The sequence below is a fragment of the Oxyura jamaicensis genome, chromosome 1 (genome assembly GCF_011077185.1).
Source record: "Oxyura jamaicensis isolate SHBP4307 breed ruddy duck chromosome 1, BPBGC_Ojam_1.0, whole genome shotgun sequence".
In the NCBI taxonomy this organism is placed as follows: domain Eukaryota; kingdom Metazoa; phylum Chordata; class Aves; order Anseriformes; family Anatidae; genus Oxyura; species Oxyura jamaicensis.
The window spans coordinates 21,501,700-21,522,315 of NC_048893.1; the positions used below are offsets into that span (position 1 = coordinate 21,501,700).

Genomic DNA, 20,616 nt, shown 5'->3' on the forward strand with positions numbered 1-20,616 from the left:
CATATATCCTCAGGAAATGTGACTATTTTCTTGCAAAGCTTCTCATTCTTTCCTTCCCTCCTTCCTGCCTGCCCCCAAATATTTATCTTCTCTGCTTGCATTTAGTCAAAACACAGCATGCCTCTCTTTGGTTATGGATTTATTTATCATACTCCTGCCTAAGAGTCTTCATGCTACTGACTGTAAACATACAGAATAAGATATAGTCCCTATGTGCCCCAAATTGTGATCTGCAAAAGATGTGTCTGGGAGGGATAGGGAGAGGCAATAGATCACATCCAAGCCGGTGTTCAGACCAGAAACACAGCAGAGGTTGCCTTATCCTAGTCTTTTGACCTGTTGCAAGATTTACACAAAGACTCAAGAAGAATATCCCTTAGATTTGATGAACTTTCTTTGAAGCTGCTGGAGTCTGACCTACAGTACAGATAATTCATGTGAGGCTTCTTTTCCTGATGGGGGTTAAGGAAGATCTCTAAGACTTTTGCTTATGGCTGAACATCGGGGTTTAACCCATGTGACTATATTTCATATTTCTGTAATAGAGTAAACAAAATCACAGCTTGTCTGTCTACTTTCATGGAAGGTCTAAAGAAAAAAAAGCAAATGCAAACATGAGTTAATAAATTCTGTCTGAGACCTGGCCAGTTTCTCAGTGTCATTGACCAATAGTAAAAGATCTTCTCCAAAAGAGAAGTTACAGGCTCGAAAGACTCATCAGATATTGTCAGAGTCCTGTGGCTTGCCTGGGGCAAGACTTTTACTGCATAAAGTCAGACAGAACCATATAACAAAGGCGGTCATGGCAGCGCTGGATGGATATAGCAGCGCGCTGTTGGGATTCTTCCTCCTCCCAGCACCGATGTTCCAAGTAAGCAAGACAACTTGGGGCAAAGCAAAGAAAAACATGATTTAATAAGGAAAGCGCTTCGGACTAGCGTGGAACGCGGAGCTGGAAACGACCGGCTCGGTGTCAGGAGCTTGCTAAACCACCCTGCTCAGACAGACCGCCGGGTGTGGAGCCTTCCCCTTGCAGCATGCCGGTGCCGAGCCGAGCCGAGCCGTGCGGCTGCAGTTGCGGGCGCTGCCCTCGAGGTGGAACCTTCGCACCGAGACTGCGCCGGGCGCTGCGGGCCGGGAGCGGCCCCGGGCGGAGCGACCCCGCGCCCCCGGAGCCTGCGGGATTTTTTGTTTTTATTTTTGGGGGTGGGGGGCTGCAAACTTCCAGAGAGACACGGCAAAGCGCTCCCACGCCCCGCGGGGTGGCCCCAGCCCCACGGTACCGAATCTTGCCCGGTGCCCGTGGGGGAGACGGGCACCCCCGTGAGAAGCCGAGGATAGGGAGAAAGGTGCGGGGATACCGCATCCTGGGGCGGGGGTGGGGACGTGGTGGGAAGCCCCCACCCCATGTGTTGACAGCCCCCTTCTGAAAAATGCTCGGGAATCCCTCGGGCAAAGCCTGTCTGAGGGTACCAAGGGGGTGGGAGTGGCGACTAGGGGAGCCCCAGCCCTCGTCGGGCCGGGGTTGGGGTGGAAGATGCTCCGAGCCGGGTCGGGGATAGCCGCTGCCTTCAGCACCGAGAACAGCTACAAGTGCGGCACCGAGCCGTGCCGTGCCCACCCCACCGCGCCCTACACTGCCCCGCAGGAGCCGCGGTGAGAGAGGGCAGCGGCGTGCCGAGCCGTGCCGTGCCAAGTTGTGCTGAACCGTGCCAAGCCGTGCCGAGCCGTACCGAGCCGTACCGAGCCGCACCGAGCCGAGCCGAGCCGTGCCAAGCCGAGCCGAGCCGTGCCGCTGCGGGGCGGGGGTCGGGGGGCGTTCTCTTTTACCCGGCTCGGCACGGCGTGGTTCTGCCGCTGCAATTGAGCGGCGGCGGAGGGTGGAGATAGTCACGGGGGCTGAGCCACCGGTCCCAAAAAGTTTTTTTTTTTTTTCCTTTTTTTTTTTTTTTTTTTTATAAGGAATGGGAGGAGGAATAAGGAAGGAGACAGTGGAGAGGGTTCGGCTTGGCTGATCGCGAGTGTTATGCAGCACCACTGAAATCGCTCTCCTGGCTACCTGTCCCAGGCTGAGCTGCACATGAAGCTGACGCTACCGGGAGAAGCGATTTGAGACGAGGCTTGTACCGAAATTACCTCATGCTATTCCCCATCGGCGCCCAGTATTAATTCCAGTGACCTCTACAGTAACACGGATATGCAACTCTTTTCCAGCAAGGTATTTGTGTGTGTGTGTGCGGAGTGTGTGTCTCCTTCAGGTCTTATTTTAAGGCGAGCAGAGTCCACGAATAATGCAAGTTTTGCCTCACTTAACGTTTTGGGGCAAGGCAATTCACTCTGCCTGTTTTCTGGCGCCGGGGGCTTTTGTGTTGCATTATTATTTTTTTTTTTTTTTTGTGTGTGTGTGTTTTAATTATTTATCATTTTTATTGTCGATAACCTCCCCCTATCAGCTCTACCGAAAGAGATCCCGGGCACGGTGCCGTCATAGCAGCGAGCAAAGAGGGAGGATGGGGGTGCTCCCAAGAGCGGCATCTCCCCTTGCCTCCTTAAGCGGGTCCTCTCCCACCCCCGCGGGGAGGGGGCTGGGGGTTCCCCGACATCCCCCCCGTCTTGGTCGGGGTTCTCCAGCCGGGGGCACCGGGGGGCTCCAACTTCTCGCTCGGCTTCGAGCTCCCTTGGGGTGGGGAGGGGAAGGGGGAACCCGGCCGGGCTTTGGGGTCCCCCCCAGCCCGGGGAAGGGGGAGAGAAGCGGCACCAGTCCCGCGGCGATGGGTCCGTGGTGTCCCCCGGCGGGGAGCGGCATCCCCGGCGCCGGCATGTGCTTGTTGCGGGGACTCGGCAGGTGCATGCACGGCACGGGTAAAGCCCTGAACAACAAAACCCACAGCGAACAGCCCCCCCCCCCGCCCCCCAACTCAACTCATCAAAATCGATCGGTGATCTGAAGTGCATGCAAAGCCGGCGGTGGCACGTCGGAGTTTGCAAGCTCCTGGCCGCCGGGACCGGGGACTCATTAAGAGACTTAGGGATTCATTGAGGGGACCACAGGCGCCTTGAAGCTGGCTGGTTGATGCATGGAGAGGAAGGAATCACCGGCGGCTCTAACTAAAAGGCGACGGTTGGTTTTGATTTTATTATTATTATTATTATTATTATTATTATTATTATTATTATTATTTGCAAGCCTGTGGGCAGCGAGGCCCCGGGGGGTGCAGCGGCGAGGCTGTGCCGGAATCCCTCAACGACAGACGCCAGCTGGAGTAGGGAGGGGAATAATAAAAAAAAAAAAAAAAAAAAAAAGAAGAAAAAAAAATAAATAGCTCGGCTAAGTGAAGCGGAGAACAATAGGGGGCTCCCTTCAAGGGAGAAACGCCGCGGTGATGGGCGATGCTAAGGGAGAGGAGGCTCGTCAGCCCCGGGGGTGCTCCCGGTCCCCCCCTCTTGCCCCAGGCCTGGCGAGACCGCCCCGGGTCCCGGGGCCCTTCTCCCCCGGGGTGCCGGGAGCCGAAGGGCAGCCGGGAGAGCACGGAGAAGCCGCACGGAAAGCGGGTGCGTGGCCGGGGGGCTGCTGCTGCCAGCCCCCACCCCGCCAGGGAGGGAGGCGGAGCGAGCAAGGGGAGCCCGGGGGAGCAAAAGGGGGGGTTATGGGGTGCCCCGGGATGCTGCCGTTTCTCCGGGCAGAGCCCCTCCAGGGGCACCGGGCAGAGCTTCCGGAGCTTGCTCTGGGGAGCTGGGGGCTGGTGGGAAGAGGGTAAAATGGGAAGAAAACCAGCAGAAGAAGCTCTCGCAGGGTGCCTGGGAGAATCTCCTTGATGATCGCTTGGCAGAGTGGAGGTGAAAGCAACTCTGAAGGTGTTAATATTGATGGGGTTTATTCAGCTGTGAGACCAGGCAAGGGCAGAGGAAAATATTTGATGCTGTTTCCTTTCCAAAAACATTGGAAGCTCCTATTAGTCTCGCCCTGGCAGAAGAACCTGTGCTGCTTTAGCAGGGGAGCTTGTTTGAAGGATGGATATTTGCAGGCAGAAGAGGATGGGGGCTCTGGGGTATTTGAAAAGAGGCTGATCAGAGTGAGTGGAGACATTTCTCTTGTGGTGCTCTGGGAAGAAATCATTCCCGTAAACAAGATGCTGGGGGTGACTTGTCTTGAAGTCCTGATTATTGTATAAAGGTTACCTCTGTGGCAGGGGCACAGCAAATCATTGCAGAAGAGCTGAGGTAGATAAGACTACTTACATCAGTGAAGAATTCTCCTGCAAGTTAGGAGTTGCGGTGTCAAGGCCTAAGGTTTTCCGAAATCCCTTCTGTTGTCAGCAAACCCCATTAATCTTCTATATGTGTCAGGTTACTGTATGCAGGTGGCAACTCTTTACCCGCTCTGTGTTGAAATTCAGCTATTTGTTCATTGCCGAATGCCTTGCAGGAGAAAGAGACAACTTTTATGAACACTAAAAGGAATGTTAGCCAGGCAATTTTTATCTGATAGTTCAGAAGTAGCATCAGTAGTAGGGAGCCAGAATAATAACATATTTGCATTTATTTTTCTTGTTGAACTTCAGAATGGAAGACACTGTCCTTTTTCTTTCATTCACTAAAACCAGATCAGTTTTGCATTGACTGGACATCTGACTGGTTTGTGGGTGTAGAAATGGGTCTTCTCCCTCAGGCTCCCCCTCTTCTAATTCACAGAAAAACAATTTCATTTCATTTTAGTAACGTGCCAGCTGTGGTTCAAATGTAATGACAAATATATTTTTTTGGCCTCAAACAAAATTGCAAATACTTTTTTCATAAATTTTTTTCCCACCACCGAATAGATTTTTTTGTTTGTATGTTTTGTTTGGGTCCCTCAGTGAAGGTTCATGTGCATCTGGCTGGCAAAGCCAATTTAAAAATGTTCCATGAAGTTCAGTGGACATGTTTTCCTGCTTAAGATGCGGAATACTCCTTGACCCTGTGGCTGTCTGTAATTGAGAGATTTTTTTTAAAACAACATTTCCAGGTGATACAAAATGTTTCTGTGATTTTAGCCACAACTCCAGCGCTAACCAAAGATCACCCTTTCAGGAGACTTGTTACCAAAATAAAGACCCTGTCTATATTTATTTCATTATGTATCTGTCACTTTCAGCTCAGTTTTTAGATCTGTTTTTGAATGTGAAGACCTGCAAGGAGCCCACCTCCTTGCTGTGAGTCTGTGGGTGGAGTAGTGGCAGCTCCTGGCACATGCAGGTTCACTGGCTCTGGCATCATGGCACCGGGGTGCCCAGCGTTGTGTACCAAATGTCTCAAAATGCAGCATGCTTTCATGAAGGAAGTAATTGCAGAACCAGACACCACAAGCAGAAGTTTCCACGTTCCCGTCTTGCAGTACCCCACCTCCTTTGGTTTAAAAATAAATATACATTCTAGCAGAAGGAGTGGAGGTCTGTGCTGAAATGCTGACTTTAAAAATAGCAATATGTTCTGATAGTACCAGATATTTTTAATGAATTAAAACCAAGAGAGGCATAAATTTCAAGGTGACTGGGGAGAGGCTTTGTGCTGCACTTACTCTTGAACTGTGCTGAGGAAATGTGTGAATTTCTTCTCTGAACTCATGTTCCCAGTGAACAGTAACCACTACAGAGGGGAACCTGGTAAATTGTGAATATATCTGCATTAATTCAAACTTTTATGGTCAATCTGAAAAGGACAGAATTTTACTTCAAATGAAATCTCTGAACATGAGGCAAACTCATTCAGACTTTATAGCCTAGCAGCCCTTGCTTTTCCACTAAAATTCATTGATAAAAATGGAATTCATTTAGCTGACATGCTTTCTACTTAGCTACACAGGCTTATAACATTCTGTAAAAGTTGACGTTAATCAATATGTGAAAAGCAGTGTGGCATGAATAAATTAGGCAGTGTAATAAAAGCTTTTATTTCTTAGGTAACATAAAAAAAAGAAGACTAAAAGGTCTTAAATTTTTAAAAAGAACATTTTAAAATTTTATTTCTGTTTTATAGACAGACAAGCTGTGGACACTTGTAGAAAAGAAACATGCATTTTTATTTCAGGAAAACAGGCAAGCCGAGGCTGAGCAATTAATGCTTATGCGGGCTGCGATGTTGAAAAAAATGCTAATTATCAATTCATTTAAATTTCATTCCGTTCCAGATAAGGTATTGGAGTCAAGGTGCTGGGCTCACTTTAGCTTCTCCGGTGTTGTTGGCATTGGGATTGCACTAGTTGAATTCATCACTGTTGGTTTTTATGAAGACTGACAGTTGCTTTAATTTTGGAGCATTCTTTGGCTGTAAGAGATTGACCTGAGACTGAGTGAGAGAAAAAGCAACATTTTTCCCTTCATGAACATCTTCACTTTCTCAGTGGTGTGTTCTTGTTCACCGTACAGTGTTAAATAAGAACAGTCATCTTCTGTTGCCTCAAGGGATCACTCCCTGGCGGGACTGCACAGACCCACAGAGTCTGAAGATTTGGGTGCTCACTGTGGAACCAGAAATGAAATTGTGTCTGACTTAGGTGCAGCTGCAACTTTCACTTGCTGCTGTTTTGAAACCCCTAGCTGTGTTTATCTACTGTGGCAATGAAGCCAGCAGCCACCTGTGGCTAGTTAATAGTTCATGCGATCTTTTCACTGTGGTGCAGGCCGTATTCTGCCCTTAGGCAGCATCCCATGGGACCAGATCAGCTTGTGGGAAGCAGTGATGTTCCTCAAGTTCCTCTATTTGTTAATGATGTGGAGTTTGGCTTGTGAGCCTGAAGCCTGGACAGATTTGTAAACTATGTGCCCAAAAGGAGCTGACGAAGAATAATAGGATTATCACATGAAACAGCACAGACTTTTAATTAATTAATTAATTTATTTATTTTCATTTAGATCCGACCCTGAGCCAAATTCAAACAAAATTAAATAATAGGAGGTACTGAAAGTCTTGTACTCTTCTGTTCCCAATTGCAAGGATTTTATTCACACCAATTAAATGTTTCATTTTCAAGTCATTGCTCTGTTACCAGATCACTGTGAGATACCTTCTCATTAAATAGAATACTTTTTATTGTGAATATTTTTCTCAGCTTTTCAAACAGACACTATTTAAAACTCTTTTCTACTTCTATGAGCTTAGTATTATCATTTGGGGAAAAAACATAATAAAATAAGTTAAAGAAGATGATCAGTTTCAAGTCTTATCAAACCACATTTTGAGATATGATACCTCAAAATATTTCAACATCTTGTGGAGAATAATTGAAAATGTCTTTGAAATACAGTATAAGTTGATCAATTCTCTTCCAATCTGATGATATTTTGGTAGAAAACTGTCGGATCACTTGGGACCAAGTACATATCTACAGTGTAGACTGTTGTTCATTGTGATTAATTTCTTCATACATTACTTTTTTTTTTTTTTTTTTTTATTTTCTTTTAAAAAAGGCCAGGTGAATTTCACCACAGAGTGTCCTCTGCTTTCTATAACCTGTAACAGGTGTCTAGAGAGACTGCCTCAGATGTGGCTGCCCAAAGTGTGCCCATCTAATATTAGGTGAAATTAATTCTCCCTCTTTCGGCTCCTCAAAGATCAAAAAAAAAAAAAAACAGGCAAATGTAATTTTGTTAACTATTGAAATAAACAAACATCACTCCCTTGAGAATTAAAGTGGTGGAAATTTTTATAACTGATTTTTATAACAGTGTCAGTCATGTACTTAGAAATGTAGGATGAAATCCTGGCCTCATTAAAATCAGTGGGACTTTTCCAGATGTCAGTGGGGGCAGAACATCATTCTTGCTTTTGTGGTCCAAATGCAAGCAGAGAATGTATACCCTGTTAATGTTGGACCTCAGATCAAGTAAAATGTGAGAAAAGGAATATTGGATGTTCAGCTCTTTTCCTAGCAGAATACATTGTGCTTTTTTTCTGCTTAAGAAACTAGCCACCTTTTCATAAACGTAATTTAGCTTTTGAAATGATTGGGAGGGTATTTTATATATACAGTGAACCCAGAAAATAGTGAATTCCACTGGAGAAGTAATCAGTTTAATATCCAAATGAACATGCTTGGACTGCAGTGGCTGAAGAGCGTACTTAAATTCAGGAGCCCTGATTACTCCATTGTCGCAAGCGGAGCCTCTCAGCGAGTGCAAGTGTTAGGAGCTATTGCACTTCTGTGGGCTGGAACAGAATGATACAGCAAAACAGAAAATACAATATGTTACGGATCAAATATGTTTTTGGATATCATGCAATGCAAAGGTAAATAGGAATTACTTGTCAGGCTCCGAACATCAAGCTAAGCGTAGTTGCCCTGACTTGGCTTTTGCTCTGCTGGTATCATCAATTTCTCAGCTTGTAGTACGGTGCAGCCAGGTGTTCAAATTCACAGAAGGCCAAGAATTACTCCCTTACAGAACATCAAAAGTAAAACCTCGCCAAAGTAGCTCATATTCAAAAATAAATACACTGTGTGACAGGTATAAAACTGCTGAACTAAATGATAATTCTTACTTTTTTTTTTAAACTTTTTTTTCTTTTTTTTTCTTTTTTTTTTTTTTTTCCAGAAGTACCTCAGCTGCAGTGCAAAATAGAAGGACACGAGTTACTGACCTCCTCATAGCATCAGGACTAGAGATCCAGAGATACTACCCTACTCTTTAACATCAGTTAGAAGCAGTTGGATGCCACATCTCTGAAAAGCTGATCAACCCGTGACATTCGTGGACATCTTTTGTAAAACGCGTTTTATGTACTTCCACTGAGATCTTTTTTCTACCTTCCATATGGTTCTATATTACTTACTGGGCACTGATGGTAGCCTCCAGAAACTTCAGTTTCAAATGGTCAACCTCATCCCTTAGCAAGAAGAAAATCTGGATACTGGCTAGCAACAACGTCTTCAGAGAAAATGGTATACGAAGTAAAACGATTAGTTTCCTGCCATTGTTTCTTCCTATTAACAGCCAAATTCTACTGGATGCTCACCCTGATGCAAAGAACTCATGGCCAGGAATATGCCCACTCCATCCGACTGGATGGGGACATCATCTTGGGAGGACTGTTCCCTGTCCATGCAAAAGGGGATAGAGGGGTGCCTTGTGGAGAGCTCAAGAAGGAAAAAGGGATCCACAGACTAGAGGCAATGCTGTATGCAATTGATCAGATTAATAAAGACCCTGATCTTCTTGCCAATATCACCTTAGGTGTCCGGATCCTTGATACATGTTCCAGGGACACTTATGCATTGGAGCAATCCTTAACATTTGTGCAAGCGTTGATAGAAAAAGATGGCTCAGATGTGAAGTGTGCTAACGGCGACCCACCTATTTTCACTAAGCCAGACAAGATATCAGGTGTGATAGGTGCTGCAGCAAGTTCTGTGTCCATTATGGTCGCAAATATTTTAAGACTTTTTAAGGTAAGGAACATTTTCTATTTTTCTTTTGAATTGTAAGCAAAAGGAAATAAATGAGGTGATTGTGTTGCCTTACTTTCAGAAAAAAAAAAAAATGGGACTGAAATCTGAAAAGACTGGTTTGTCCTTTCTAAGCAAAAAAGAAAAAAAAAAAAAAAAAAAAAAAAAGGAAAGAAGAAGCAATGATTTCAGGCCCTAATTTAAAGTGCCAAATGCCTCTTTGGTTCTGAGCAACCAGAGCAGATTTCAGTTCTTTATTGACTTGTGTTTTTGTTTATTTGCTACTCACATTTCCTCCACATTGATTGTTTATGCTCATCAAGATCAGGTTGAGATTTATTTTGCAGATTTCTAGGAGAATGAAATATGAGGTTTAAACACAAATCAATTTCTGGAAAGAACAGATAATTTCCCTAAATAGGAAGATATGCCGGTAATAATCCAGTGCTAATGATGTGCATGTCTAGCCAAATGCAGTGTACAGAAATATCTTTGATTCCCTTGAAATCTTAACCTCCCCCATATTTTTCACAAGGTGGTAATTTTTTCCAGACTTTGATATAACTTTGTGAGAGATTACTTTTGGACAACAGTTCTACTGGTATACTGTTCATTTCCTTCCGTGTACTTTATTAAACTGCTCGTATAAATGATGGGAAAGTAAACCTGTCACTTTTAAACTTGTTAACTTAGATGGGAAGATGAACACATTCTAATCAATCTCAGATCAAGCAGCAAACATTTGATTTTTAATCTTGGACAGTGGTAAATAGATTATGGTAAACAGCACTTTTTTCTGTGCACAGAATGGCTAAGCTTTTCACTGAATCTATTACGTCCTACTGCCCACTGTTATTCAGTCTGATTCCTTCCTTTCAGAAATCTTGCCTACAACTTCACAACCACTGAAAGTCATTTCTTTGACTTCAGTGTAGATGATTCTGGTAATGTTAAATAATGCTGTTACTGATTTTAAAAAGCATTGCTGCTGTTCTCTGTGACTGAAAGTTTGAATAGAAGTAAGGAAAGATTGTCTTGTTTTGAAGGTTTCTCAAACTGGCAAGGAATGTTTCAGTCATTTAAAGGGAGATTTCTATCCTTCCCTCTGGTTCTTCCACAAAGAGCATAATTATGGATTTATAGTTCAGTGGAGGAGCAAAATATCTGCTGGATTGTGGTCAGGTGTTCTTTACAGTCTCAAAACTGATGCCTGGCTGCAGTTACTGCACATGTTTGAGACTAGTGGACTTGTTCCATCTGTAAGGTTTCCTTATGAAAATCAAGTACACATAATTGAGCCAAGTCTTAAAAATATCCTATATGGGGATCACCTCTGGAAAAATATCCTATATGGGGATCACCTCTGGAGTTGTGTTTGGTGAGGAAGGCTTGCCCTTCCCAGGAATAACCATGCATGCTGCAGGAGGTATCTATTTTTTTTTTTTTTTTAAAGTTTTGTTACCCTGTTAAATAATGCATGGTTCTGAAGTAATGATAGGTGGAATGGTCACTTAAATATCCATCGTAATGCAGGGCCACATAGACTAATGTTTACATCCAGATTTAAGTTGAATACAGTGTAGTGGGCTGATTTAAGAATCTAAGGCTCGTAAGACATGCTTTAACTGTGAATTAAGAGCAGCAAGAAGGAAAGAGGTCTATGAATTGTCTAAGATACCAGCAATTTGTCTTCTGAAACCATGACAGCTACCTCCTGATTTCCATTATGCAATAAGATTGCAAATAACGTTCTACTGCAGTCTTAATCAATAGAGGGTCATGTGATATCCCCTCTGGGGAAAGATCTTATTTACCCATTTAATTGATGTAACACAGCTGCTGGCAAAAGGAGGAGACATCTCTTTTAGTTTTAATTATAGATCCTGCACAAATATTCTTAATAATGTAAAAAATGACAAATGATACTCTTTAATGTCTCATATTGGACCTGCATCTGATGTCTGTTTTTACACCTTCCTCTCTGAAGTATCTCTGTTATCTTTGCCTGAGTAAAGGCTTCTGGATTAGGTCCTGGTTTAGTAGCACTAACTAATGGAAAGGTTCTTCACCAGAAATGTACAAGTATAATCCAATTTGGGTTGTGCTCAGACCAAAGACATGGGCTGAGATTCTCAGCTGATGCAGTCCCAACTGCTCTGCAGCTGACGATCAGGACTTTTGCAAAAATGCCTATTTCCGTTATATCCAGGATGAATGTGGTTCATCCATTTTTATGTCTAGTAGTTCTATTCAGGAAGTTGAACCTGTAATTTGAAGTTCAGTATTGTTTTAATATCTACTCTGAGGTTCCTAAATGTCAGAACTACATATTTTTTGAGAACATTGTTATCCAGTGAAATTTTAATCTGTGGTGAAATTGTGAGAAGTATATTATATCACTCAATGGGAATACACAGACAAAGATAACTTGAGAAATACTATGCTCAGCAGTTTGGATTTTTATGCTGCTATTTTTCTTTTTTATTCTTTTATTTTTCTGTCTTTCTTTCTTTTATTGATTTTACAACATAAAACATACAGGTCAATAGTCCTATCTGATGATCTGGTGGATAGCATAAGCTGATTGATAGTCACGGTATCCTTTTATCTAAGTGTTCTCATGAGAAGGAAGGAGGGAGGGCACCACAAAAAATGACCTTGGCCTTTCTGTTGGCCAAATGGATCACCTTGAGTTCTTCTCTGTCCTTTTGTGAATATCCATAAGACATCACCACCTAGCAGTTTTTTTTTTTTTTTTTTTTTTTTTTTCCTACTCTTAATGGGTCTGAAACATTAAGGTCCAAAGTTGGACAGATTAAATTTCACCTGCTGGTAGTTTTAGACCTGTCATTTGCAAACTGGAAACACTTGTTCAAGAAATTAACTATATGGAAGCGAATCTCTTATTCCTTAATTTCCTTAAGGAGGCTGCATTTTGCTTTATATTACTCTGGTGCTTGATGCAATGAGGATTGTGCAAAAGAGTTGTTTATTAAGCTTTCAGAACTTGGAGGTGGTCTTGCTGAAAACATAGTTGGAGAAGACCTTCAGAAGCAAGCACAAAAGGAATGTGCTAGCTACCAGTAACTACCCACTCAAACAGTTCTCTGTGGATCTCAGGACTGATTGTTCCCAGCTGAAGTTGCTGGCTCATCATTTTGAGAGTTGGTTTTGTCAGAAAGCATCAAGAATGGTCTGTTTCACAGGGGAGCTGAGACAGAAGCTGAGGGGGCAGCAAGATGAGAAAGGCAGTGGTTACATGTATTGGAAACACAGCCTCACCCAAATGAGAACAAAACAGGTCTGGCTATGTAACAAGGTTCAGCCAATAGTCCAGGCAAATACATAGTGATGAAGTCTAAAATCAGCCAGGAAGTCTGGTCAGCGATTCAAGGTCATGGTCAGCAAGGTAGAAGGCCAGCAGGATAGATCAGGCAGGGACCAAGGACAAGGGCCTGTGCTGAAAGGTAGGTGTTGAGTGAAGAAGGGGGACAGAGGTCCCTATGAGACTTCTCACAGATCATTCTCACAGCTTAGCTGTTTTTCTGGGCTGATTCAGTCACTTATTTGCACCCTATCAGAGCTGACCTTGGACACATGCAGCCAAATCCAGAGCTGGGGAAGGGAGGATGTTGCAGAGGTTCCTGGTGCTTTCAGGACTTTGACAGTTTTTAGCATTTCCCATTGGAGTGACTGTGGAAATAGGACAGATAGACATGGGCCAGCCTCTCTTCTGGTGGACCAGGAGTTGCTCCTTCCTCTGGGTAATGGAAGGTGACATTATTTGGTTGTTGTTTTTGCCAGTCTGGAAGTCCTGCTGGCAAAATGGTTTGTGTTTGGCTGGTAGGATCTATTGAGAGCCTGGCTGGCCAACTTTCACTAGTGCAAAGGCAGCTTTTCTGTTAACTGGATCATTCAAGAGGAACATCTTGCTCTTACCCCCTTCCCTGGGTTTGGCTTACTGAAATTTTGGCTTCCTGTTGGATGCTCAGGCACAGCCAAGTGCTATCCTTTAGCTTCTTTGTTTGAAGTTCATAAGCATTTGGGCTGTTCCCAGTCCCTCAAAACTTGTGTTGGAGAGACAAAGTCTGTAACTCATCTCACTTCATGTTCCCTGTATTCAAAGCCTGTACTTATTATAGAATGATTTGGGCTAAAAAGACCTTTTAAAATTGTCTAGTCCAAACCCACTGTTGTGGGCTTGGACATCTTCCACTAGACCAGGTTACTCAAAACCCAATCCAACCTGACTTCGAACACTTCCAAGGAGGGGCCATCCACAACTTCTCTGGGCAACCTATTCCAGTGCCTCTTCACGCTCATCATGAAAAATTTCTTCTTAAATATACCCTCTTTCATTTTCAAGCCATTACCCCTTGTTCGATCACTACAGCCCCTGGTAAAAAGTGTCTCTCTATCTTTCTAATACTCCCCCTTTAAGTATTGAAAGTATTTAAGTTTTGAAACAGCAAGGTGTCCCTGTAACCTTCTCTTCCCCAGGTTAAACAACTCCAACTCACTCATCTTTTCTTCATAGGAGAGGTGCTCCAGCCCTCTGATAATTTTTCTGTTCCTCCTCTGGACCTTCTGCAACAGGTCCACATCTTTCTGTGTTGGGGACCCTTGAACTGGATGCAGTATTACTGTCTGACTAACTCATATCAGTGGTTAAAATCTGCTGGAAAGAAGAGAGACATTTGTTTATGCTATTTTCCTATCATCTAAAAGCTTTACGCTATTTCTGAACTCCTTGGTACACTCCATCTGTCACCTTCACACTGCTAGCCAATGTCATGCTGAGAGCAGCCTAGGGACGATGGCTTGCATGTGAATTGAAATGGGTGAAAAGTATGCATGGTGAATTGTGATCTGAAGCTTTCATGTATATATTGATGTAAATGTATATAAAGCTAAAATGGTCATTGACAATTTTATTTCTTTCCTTTCCTTTTTTTTTTTTTTTTTTTTCCTTGCCTTGTCTGTCCTTTTGCCTTGTCTTCCCTTTTGCCTTGCCTTACATTTTCTCCTCTTTTTCCAAGACTAAAATGTTTATTTCCTCTTTTTGGTCAAATTCTCTTCTTGCTCCACCACGGCAATCCATTTTAATAGCTGCTGTCTGGAGGGACTAATATTTACTTCATGCACATTTGCCTTATGCATTTCATACACATTTACTTCTTCAGAAGTACATAGTACAAATGCCATCCTGGAGTTACTCTTCCCACTTTATGTGCAACCATCCAAAATGCAAGAGAGAGTTTCTTTCAGTAAATCTAGAAGTGAATGTATCAGTTCCCCAAGCATTTTTTTATTTGCTTTGACTGTTCACTTGTCTCCTCCTGGGCTTAGAGGATATCTTCAGCTGACAGCCTTGTGCAGCTACCAGGGCTGAACCTGGATGATGCTTTTTTAGGCTCAATTGCAAGTTTTTTTTTTATTTTTTTTTTTTAAATTCAGCTGCCATGAGGTGCTCCTGCTGCCTTGTGATCCAGACTCAGACAGGCCTCCCAGAAATAAGGGAATTCCAATTGTACAGAATCTAACCTCACCAAACTTCATAAACATGGAGCTATGTATTTAATTGTGGCAACAGTGTGCACCTCATGACTGGAGGGAATATGACGTGAGTAAAATGTAATAACATTTTACCACATGGTTTCAGAGAGCACACACGTACTTTTCCAAGGCAAGTTGAAATATATGCAGATCCTAATCTTGTCTTTATATCTACAGAATTTTTTGCACCTCTTGAGCATTACAGACTCCAGAGGCTCCACAGTGATGTAAGAATCAGAATTTCCCATATGTGACTGCAGGGCTTTTCCATAATGGGAAGAATTTTACCATTTGCTTTATAAGATACAAAGAACAGTCTCAAGAATTTTACCCAACATGTTGGCATACATTAATAAAAAAAAGTTCTGCACCGATTAAAATATTATCAATTTTCTGTTCACTGTGTCACACTACATTTGTCAATAACATTTTCTGCTGTATAGCATTGGAGATTTGCAATGGCATATGATTTTTTTTTTGTGGTTAAAACATTTGTGGAAAATCTTGTGTGAAGTGTGAAGAAAAATTGTTGTTAGTAGGGAGAAGTAGACTGAAACATTTTGAAATCGTCTCTTAAGATGAACAGATTTGTTTTATGTTTGTTCTAGATAATATTTTCACTTTCTGAATCATTTTTAATTATAAAAGGAACCCATTGCCAATACATCCCATTTAATTTTACAGTGGTTTTTTGTAGCTTATTACAAGCACATATCTGTTTAGTGCCTGAACATCTTGTCTTGTTATTGGCTGGAAAATATCATTATAATCATTCATTTTTTTTTATTTTTTTATTTTTTTTTCCCCATAATTCAACTTCTCTTAGACAGAAACAACATTCATATCTCTGTATATTTCCATGGTAGTAGATACTTGCATTATACAAAAATCCCTCTTAATTCAACTGTGATTTTTCTGTCAGTGCCAGGTTAAATGTGTTTCAGTCAAGAGGGAAAAATGGCAGGTCAACACCAAGATAAAATTATATGTACAATAGATATTTTGCAAGTATCAATAATGAAATTGTTGAGAAAATTTTTAGCTGCAGCCAGAGGATATAATAGATTTCTAGATTCTGTGAAAACTGCTAGAACTGATTAGCATCAAATTTTATTTGTGCTAAACTGCTTGAGGCAAGGAAGTACAAAAGCAGCTTGATGCATTCATTTAGTATTTTACAATATATTAGTTTATAAAATATTCATCTAAAAATCTAATATTTTCAGTCTTATCCCATTCCTAGATGGAGTTATAACCAGTGGTTAGAGCAAAGTGGCAATTTGTTTTTCTGTATTATTTACTGTGTTTGTCATTGGTTTGCTACAAGGCTTTAGAAGCATTTCTTGACCTTTTTGTGCTTCTCTTTTGTCATTTTAATTTGATAGTATTCAACCATTTCACGGAAACGATCAGAAGTTTGATTAATGTTGGTTAAGTGGTTTGAGACATCTCCCCTCTTTCTGTGGGCAAGCTGAAGCTGTCTCAAATGTTGAGGTTTTTGTGTCATTCCCTAACCACAGTAAGCAAGCACCTTACAAAGAGATTGTAGCTATTAGAGACCAATGGTCTGATTTTCTTTCTACTTCCCTGTTGGCAGTTGGGGATATATATATTATATATATAGATATGTATTTCTCTCTCATATATACATGAAGAAAATTGCATATGCAGAGAGAATTATTTCACCCTTTCATGGCTAACGTTTTGCTGAGTTCTCACCTGTGTAAGAAGGTTGTATGTGACAGAGACTCCCAAGTTATTTGTTAAAGAATGCCTATATTGTTATAGTTATCAGTCAATTCTCCAAATGAGAAGATCAAAAAGCTAAGAAGTGCCTGGCAGTGGGCTTTTTCAAATATCTTATGTTACTAGGAGGCACCCTTTACATCTTTCCTAGTAAACAAAACGTACCTGGCACCGTTCTCTGGCACTGAGGCCAGCTGACACAAACAATCCACATCTATATGATAAATTCATATTTCCCCAAATCACAGGTCGGCATGCAAGCTACTGGGAGGGAAAAATCCCTGACCCATGGTAACTTCTGAAGCCTGTCAGCTCACAGGGAGACTGCTGGCTTGCACAGGACACAGCCAAGCTATGTACTGTCCTAGAAGCTCTGATAGCTGAGTTCTCGTGCTCAGGAATGTGCTCTGGAAGGATGTGATTTACCAGCTTCTATGCTGGCTTCTCAGGACGGAGCTCCTCTGCTCCCATATCACGCTGAAGGGGAGCTGAGACTGCTAACGATCATCAAAACTGTTTCATTGTTTTAGTACAATGATGTTAGTTTTATTAGCCACGATGAAAACTAAATTAAGACTTTATATATATATATTTTTTTTCTCTGGTGATAATTGTTTCAGTACAGTGACAGCTGTGCCATATAGTCTTGCCTTCTGACTGTCATCAGAAACCAGGCACTATTGTGTGTTACAACCAACTGGTAGATTGTGTGGTTTTGTATATTTCCATCCTCATTATTTTCCCTAAAGCACATTGTGCTTTTAGGATTAAACTGGTTTACGGTGCTTAAATGTATATCCTTGTTTCTGCTAGCATTTATCAGAGAAAAATAGTAATCTAAACAAAAGTCTTACTGAAGGTCACTAATTCCACTTGAATGAATTAAATAGCCAAGAGCAAAATGCTCCTCTGGGCTGGGATCTACATATGCTCCCAGATCAGAAACGCAAGATATTATGTCCTCTATCGTTCTGACAGGACAATTAAGCATTTAAGTCAGAGTTTAAATGAGGAAGCTGTTTGCCCTTGACTGCCTATGTCCTCAGCAGAGAGTGTGAAATGGTTTCAGAGGCGGATTGAATCAGGTCTGTCAGTGTGAGTGCATGTTTACCAAAAAGAGGATAGCTTCCTCTATTCCTTTTTTTTTTTTTTTTTTTTTTTTTTTTTTTTTTTTTTAACCTCACTGTGGGATTTCTTGTTTGGGACTTCAGGTAGATACGTGTCTCCGACTCTTCTCTGAAATAAGTTATTGCTGATAGGTATGTTGAGGTATGCCATGGCATTGTGAGAGCTCTCTTCCTATTGTATTTCCTTTATAGCTTGGGAATGTGAAACAGGAGCAAAAGTGATTTATCTGTGTCAGAATAATTTGTGTTTTGAGGTTTGGCTTATGTTCTTTCATAGAAGATGTTCTCAATATTTATTGCTTAAATTGTTATTATATGCTTGTTTTCTGATTCAGGTATCTGGCTTTTGCTGAGGTCAGGAGCAGCAGTCAAAATAGGATAAGTGACTATATTCTTCTGTAGCCAGTTGGATAGGGCTTGCTTGTTGAATTCTGCTAACTTAGAAGGGAAATAGAGTCTGATTTTTGTATCACTTAGACTTGTTTAAATGAGGAAGAATTTCTGGGAAAACAAGGAATTCCAGGGAAGCCAGCAAACAATACAGCTGTAAAAATACAGCTGGAAAAAATGGAGGAAAATGATGTCCTGTGTCCATGAAAAGCAGCATCCCATTGGTTTTACTATCAGTAGGCTTCTTGTTTCCCTAAGAGATTTTGTCAGGTGCATGGCAAAACAGATGTGGCTCCTCAGTTATTTGTTCATGATGTTTTCAGAAATGATCATGGTGATCATTTTGGTCTCAGCCTGCAAGAAGCTACGGGTACCTTCATTTGGAAGATAGATGGTCTGTTGCTGTGTGACAGCAGTGATCTTGAGTGAGCTGGCTATCTGATATCCACAGGCATAATTCTGCAGAATGTCTTGTATAATATGGATTAACTACAAAAATAATGCCTCAAATTCCACTGATAAAGAGGAATTAATAGGGTACACATGTGTACTAGGATGTTGATTCAAGAGGGAAAATGTATATTGACTACTACAAAGTATATTGCTAAGAAACATCCTGTTGTACATTGTTTAAGGATAAATCCAGTTGTGTAGGATAGGAGAAATGTGAAATTTCCTATATTTCTGAAAATTATATTGGACAGAAGTATGAGAATACATATTTTTGTAGCAGCAGGAAATTGGTTGAGGTAAAGTAGCCAGTGTTTTCCATTCCTAATTTTGATGGTTCTGTTACTGTACTTTGCATAACAAAGCTCAGGATTTAAAAGTTACCAGCTGCTATATTTACTTGCTAAATTGTGAAGAAAATATGTATTGTCCTGAGGATTAAATGGCTGATTCTCTTTATGCTCAGTTCAGGCAGAACTGAAGCATTTGTAATGAAAGTAAATGCTACTAGAAATCAAGAAACAGGAGAGACAAAAATAATCTGTTTATGTCTTCTTTATTGGATGGGATTTGTTGATGCCCTTTGAAAATTTAAGTGTAAAAAGTTATCTTATTAACCAGCGTTTCATTTTTTTTGATATGTTAAACAATTTCACTTGCAAAACCTAAATGCAGTCGGAGTTGTTTTGGCCTAATGGCAACCATCTTGCAAAAACTCATCATCTGTGAGTTGGGTGACATCTGCAGAACCAAATGAACAGCTTTCTGGAAACAGGGTATGTAAGGTATTTGGGACAAGATGTGCTGTAGAGAAAGAATAATATTGCTAGGGCTAGTCTCAGGGACCGGCGTATGAAGGAAGTGTAGCTGTGCTGCATACGGGAGTGTGAAAAATTTACTGTTGGAACAGATGCTAAGAATGCCCTGTGACTCAAGGTATGATTTCCTGCCGTTCCTGCCAAGTTTCAAAGGTTGTTTTTCCCCCCCCCCCCCCCCCCCTTTTTTTTTTTCTTATTTCTATTTTTAGGCTGAATATCAAAGGACTTGTGATTCAGGAATGAAGATTCACAGCTCAAATTATACTTATTTTATTGCCTCTTAACATAAAGAATCAAATAACTTTTGTTTCTGGCATACAGGAGAAAATACGAGTAAAGAAGCCAAAAGCTGAGGAAAACACAGGATATTTTTGGGATGGGTCAAATAATCGCTTGGCTCAATGGCTTTGTCTGCTTCGCAAAGCTTTGTCTGAGTGAGACAGACTGCCCTCACTATGCGTTAATGCCTGCTGAAGCCTTACATCCTTTGTCTTGCTGCACCACAGACCTTCTCTGTGACCTTGGGCAAGTCAGGCAGAGCCAAATCCTCAGCCTGATCACTGCTTGCGTGGAGCTGGGTGCCCAGGTGTCCCTGGAGGACTGATGTGCAGGGTCCCCCACCTCTGCTTCCATGGTGCCTGAAGGGATTTGTGAATATAAAGGCTTCTTGATAATCAGATATAAGAGTAAGGGCTGGGGGCATGCTTCAGACAGCAAGCTCTTAATGAGGGATTCCTTGTATCCTCTTACACAGCTCCCTCCCCTGGGTTTTGCTATGAAAGGGGATTATCTGCCTCACTGTATGATTTAAATATGCAAGGCATCAGTCTCTGGAGCAAGTGGTGAAACCTGCCTGACCCACAATCAGAGGCTGTACATCCCCCTTAGGAAACCATGATTGTCAAAGAAAGAGAGCCTAAAAATTAGGAAAAAATTATTTGGATTATTGCCCACTAGAACTAAGATTTTTAAAGCTCATCTCTGCAATGTATACTAGAGTGACTGGGAAAATGAATGCCTGCCATTATTAAAACAAAACATGAAATTAAGTAGAGTAGGATAAAAGAAAATTAAGACAGGTGCATGCAAATGTATGGTCCACTTATCT

At 41.9% G+C, this 20,616-nt stretch overlaps 1 protein-coding gene across 7 annotated transcripts in view; it reads left to right on the forward strand.

Moving 5' to 3' along the window:
* The first annotated feature begins 1,225 nt into the window (after nucleotides 1-1,225).
* The window catches only part of GRM8 (glutamate metabotropic receptor 8), a 374,392-nt gene continuing 355,001 nt past the window's right edge, over nucleotides 1,226-20,616 (forward strand). For 2 of the 7 annotated variants that reach the window (XM_035309196.1, XM_035309242.1), the window contains exons 1-3: nucleotides 1,226-1,349; nucleotides 1,963-2,218; nucleotides 8,571-9,424. In XM_035309196.1, the coding sequence (XP_035165087.1) occupies nucleotides 8,915-9,424 (510 nt within the window). In that variant the 5' untranslated portion in view covers nucleotides 1,226-1,349; nucleotides 1,963-2,218; nucleotides 8,571-8,914. Of the gene's footprint in view, nucleotides 1,350-1,638; nucleotides 1,657-1,962; nucleotides 2,219-3,068; nucleotides 3,122-3,363; nucleotides 3,553-8,570; nucleotides 9,425-20,616 lie in introns of those variants that run through there. The other 5 variants (XM_035309177.1, XM_035309214.1, XM_035309187.1 and 2 more) reach the window with 5 other exon arrangements.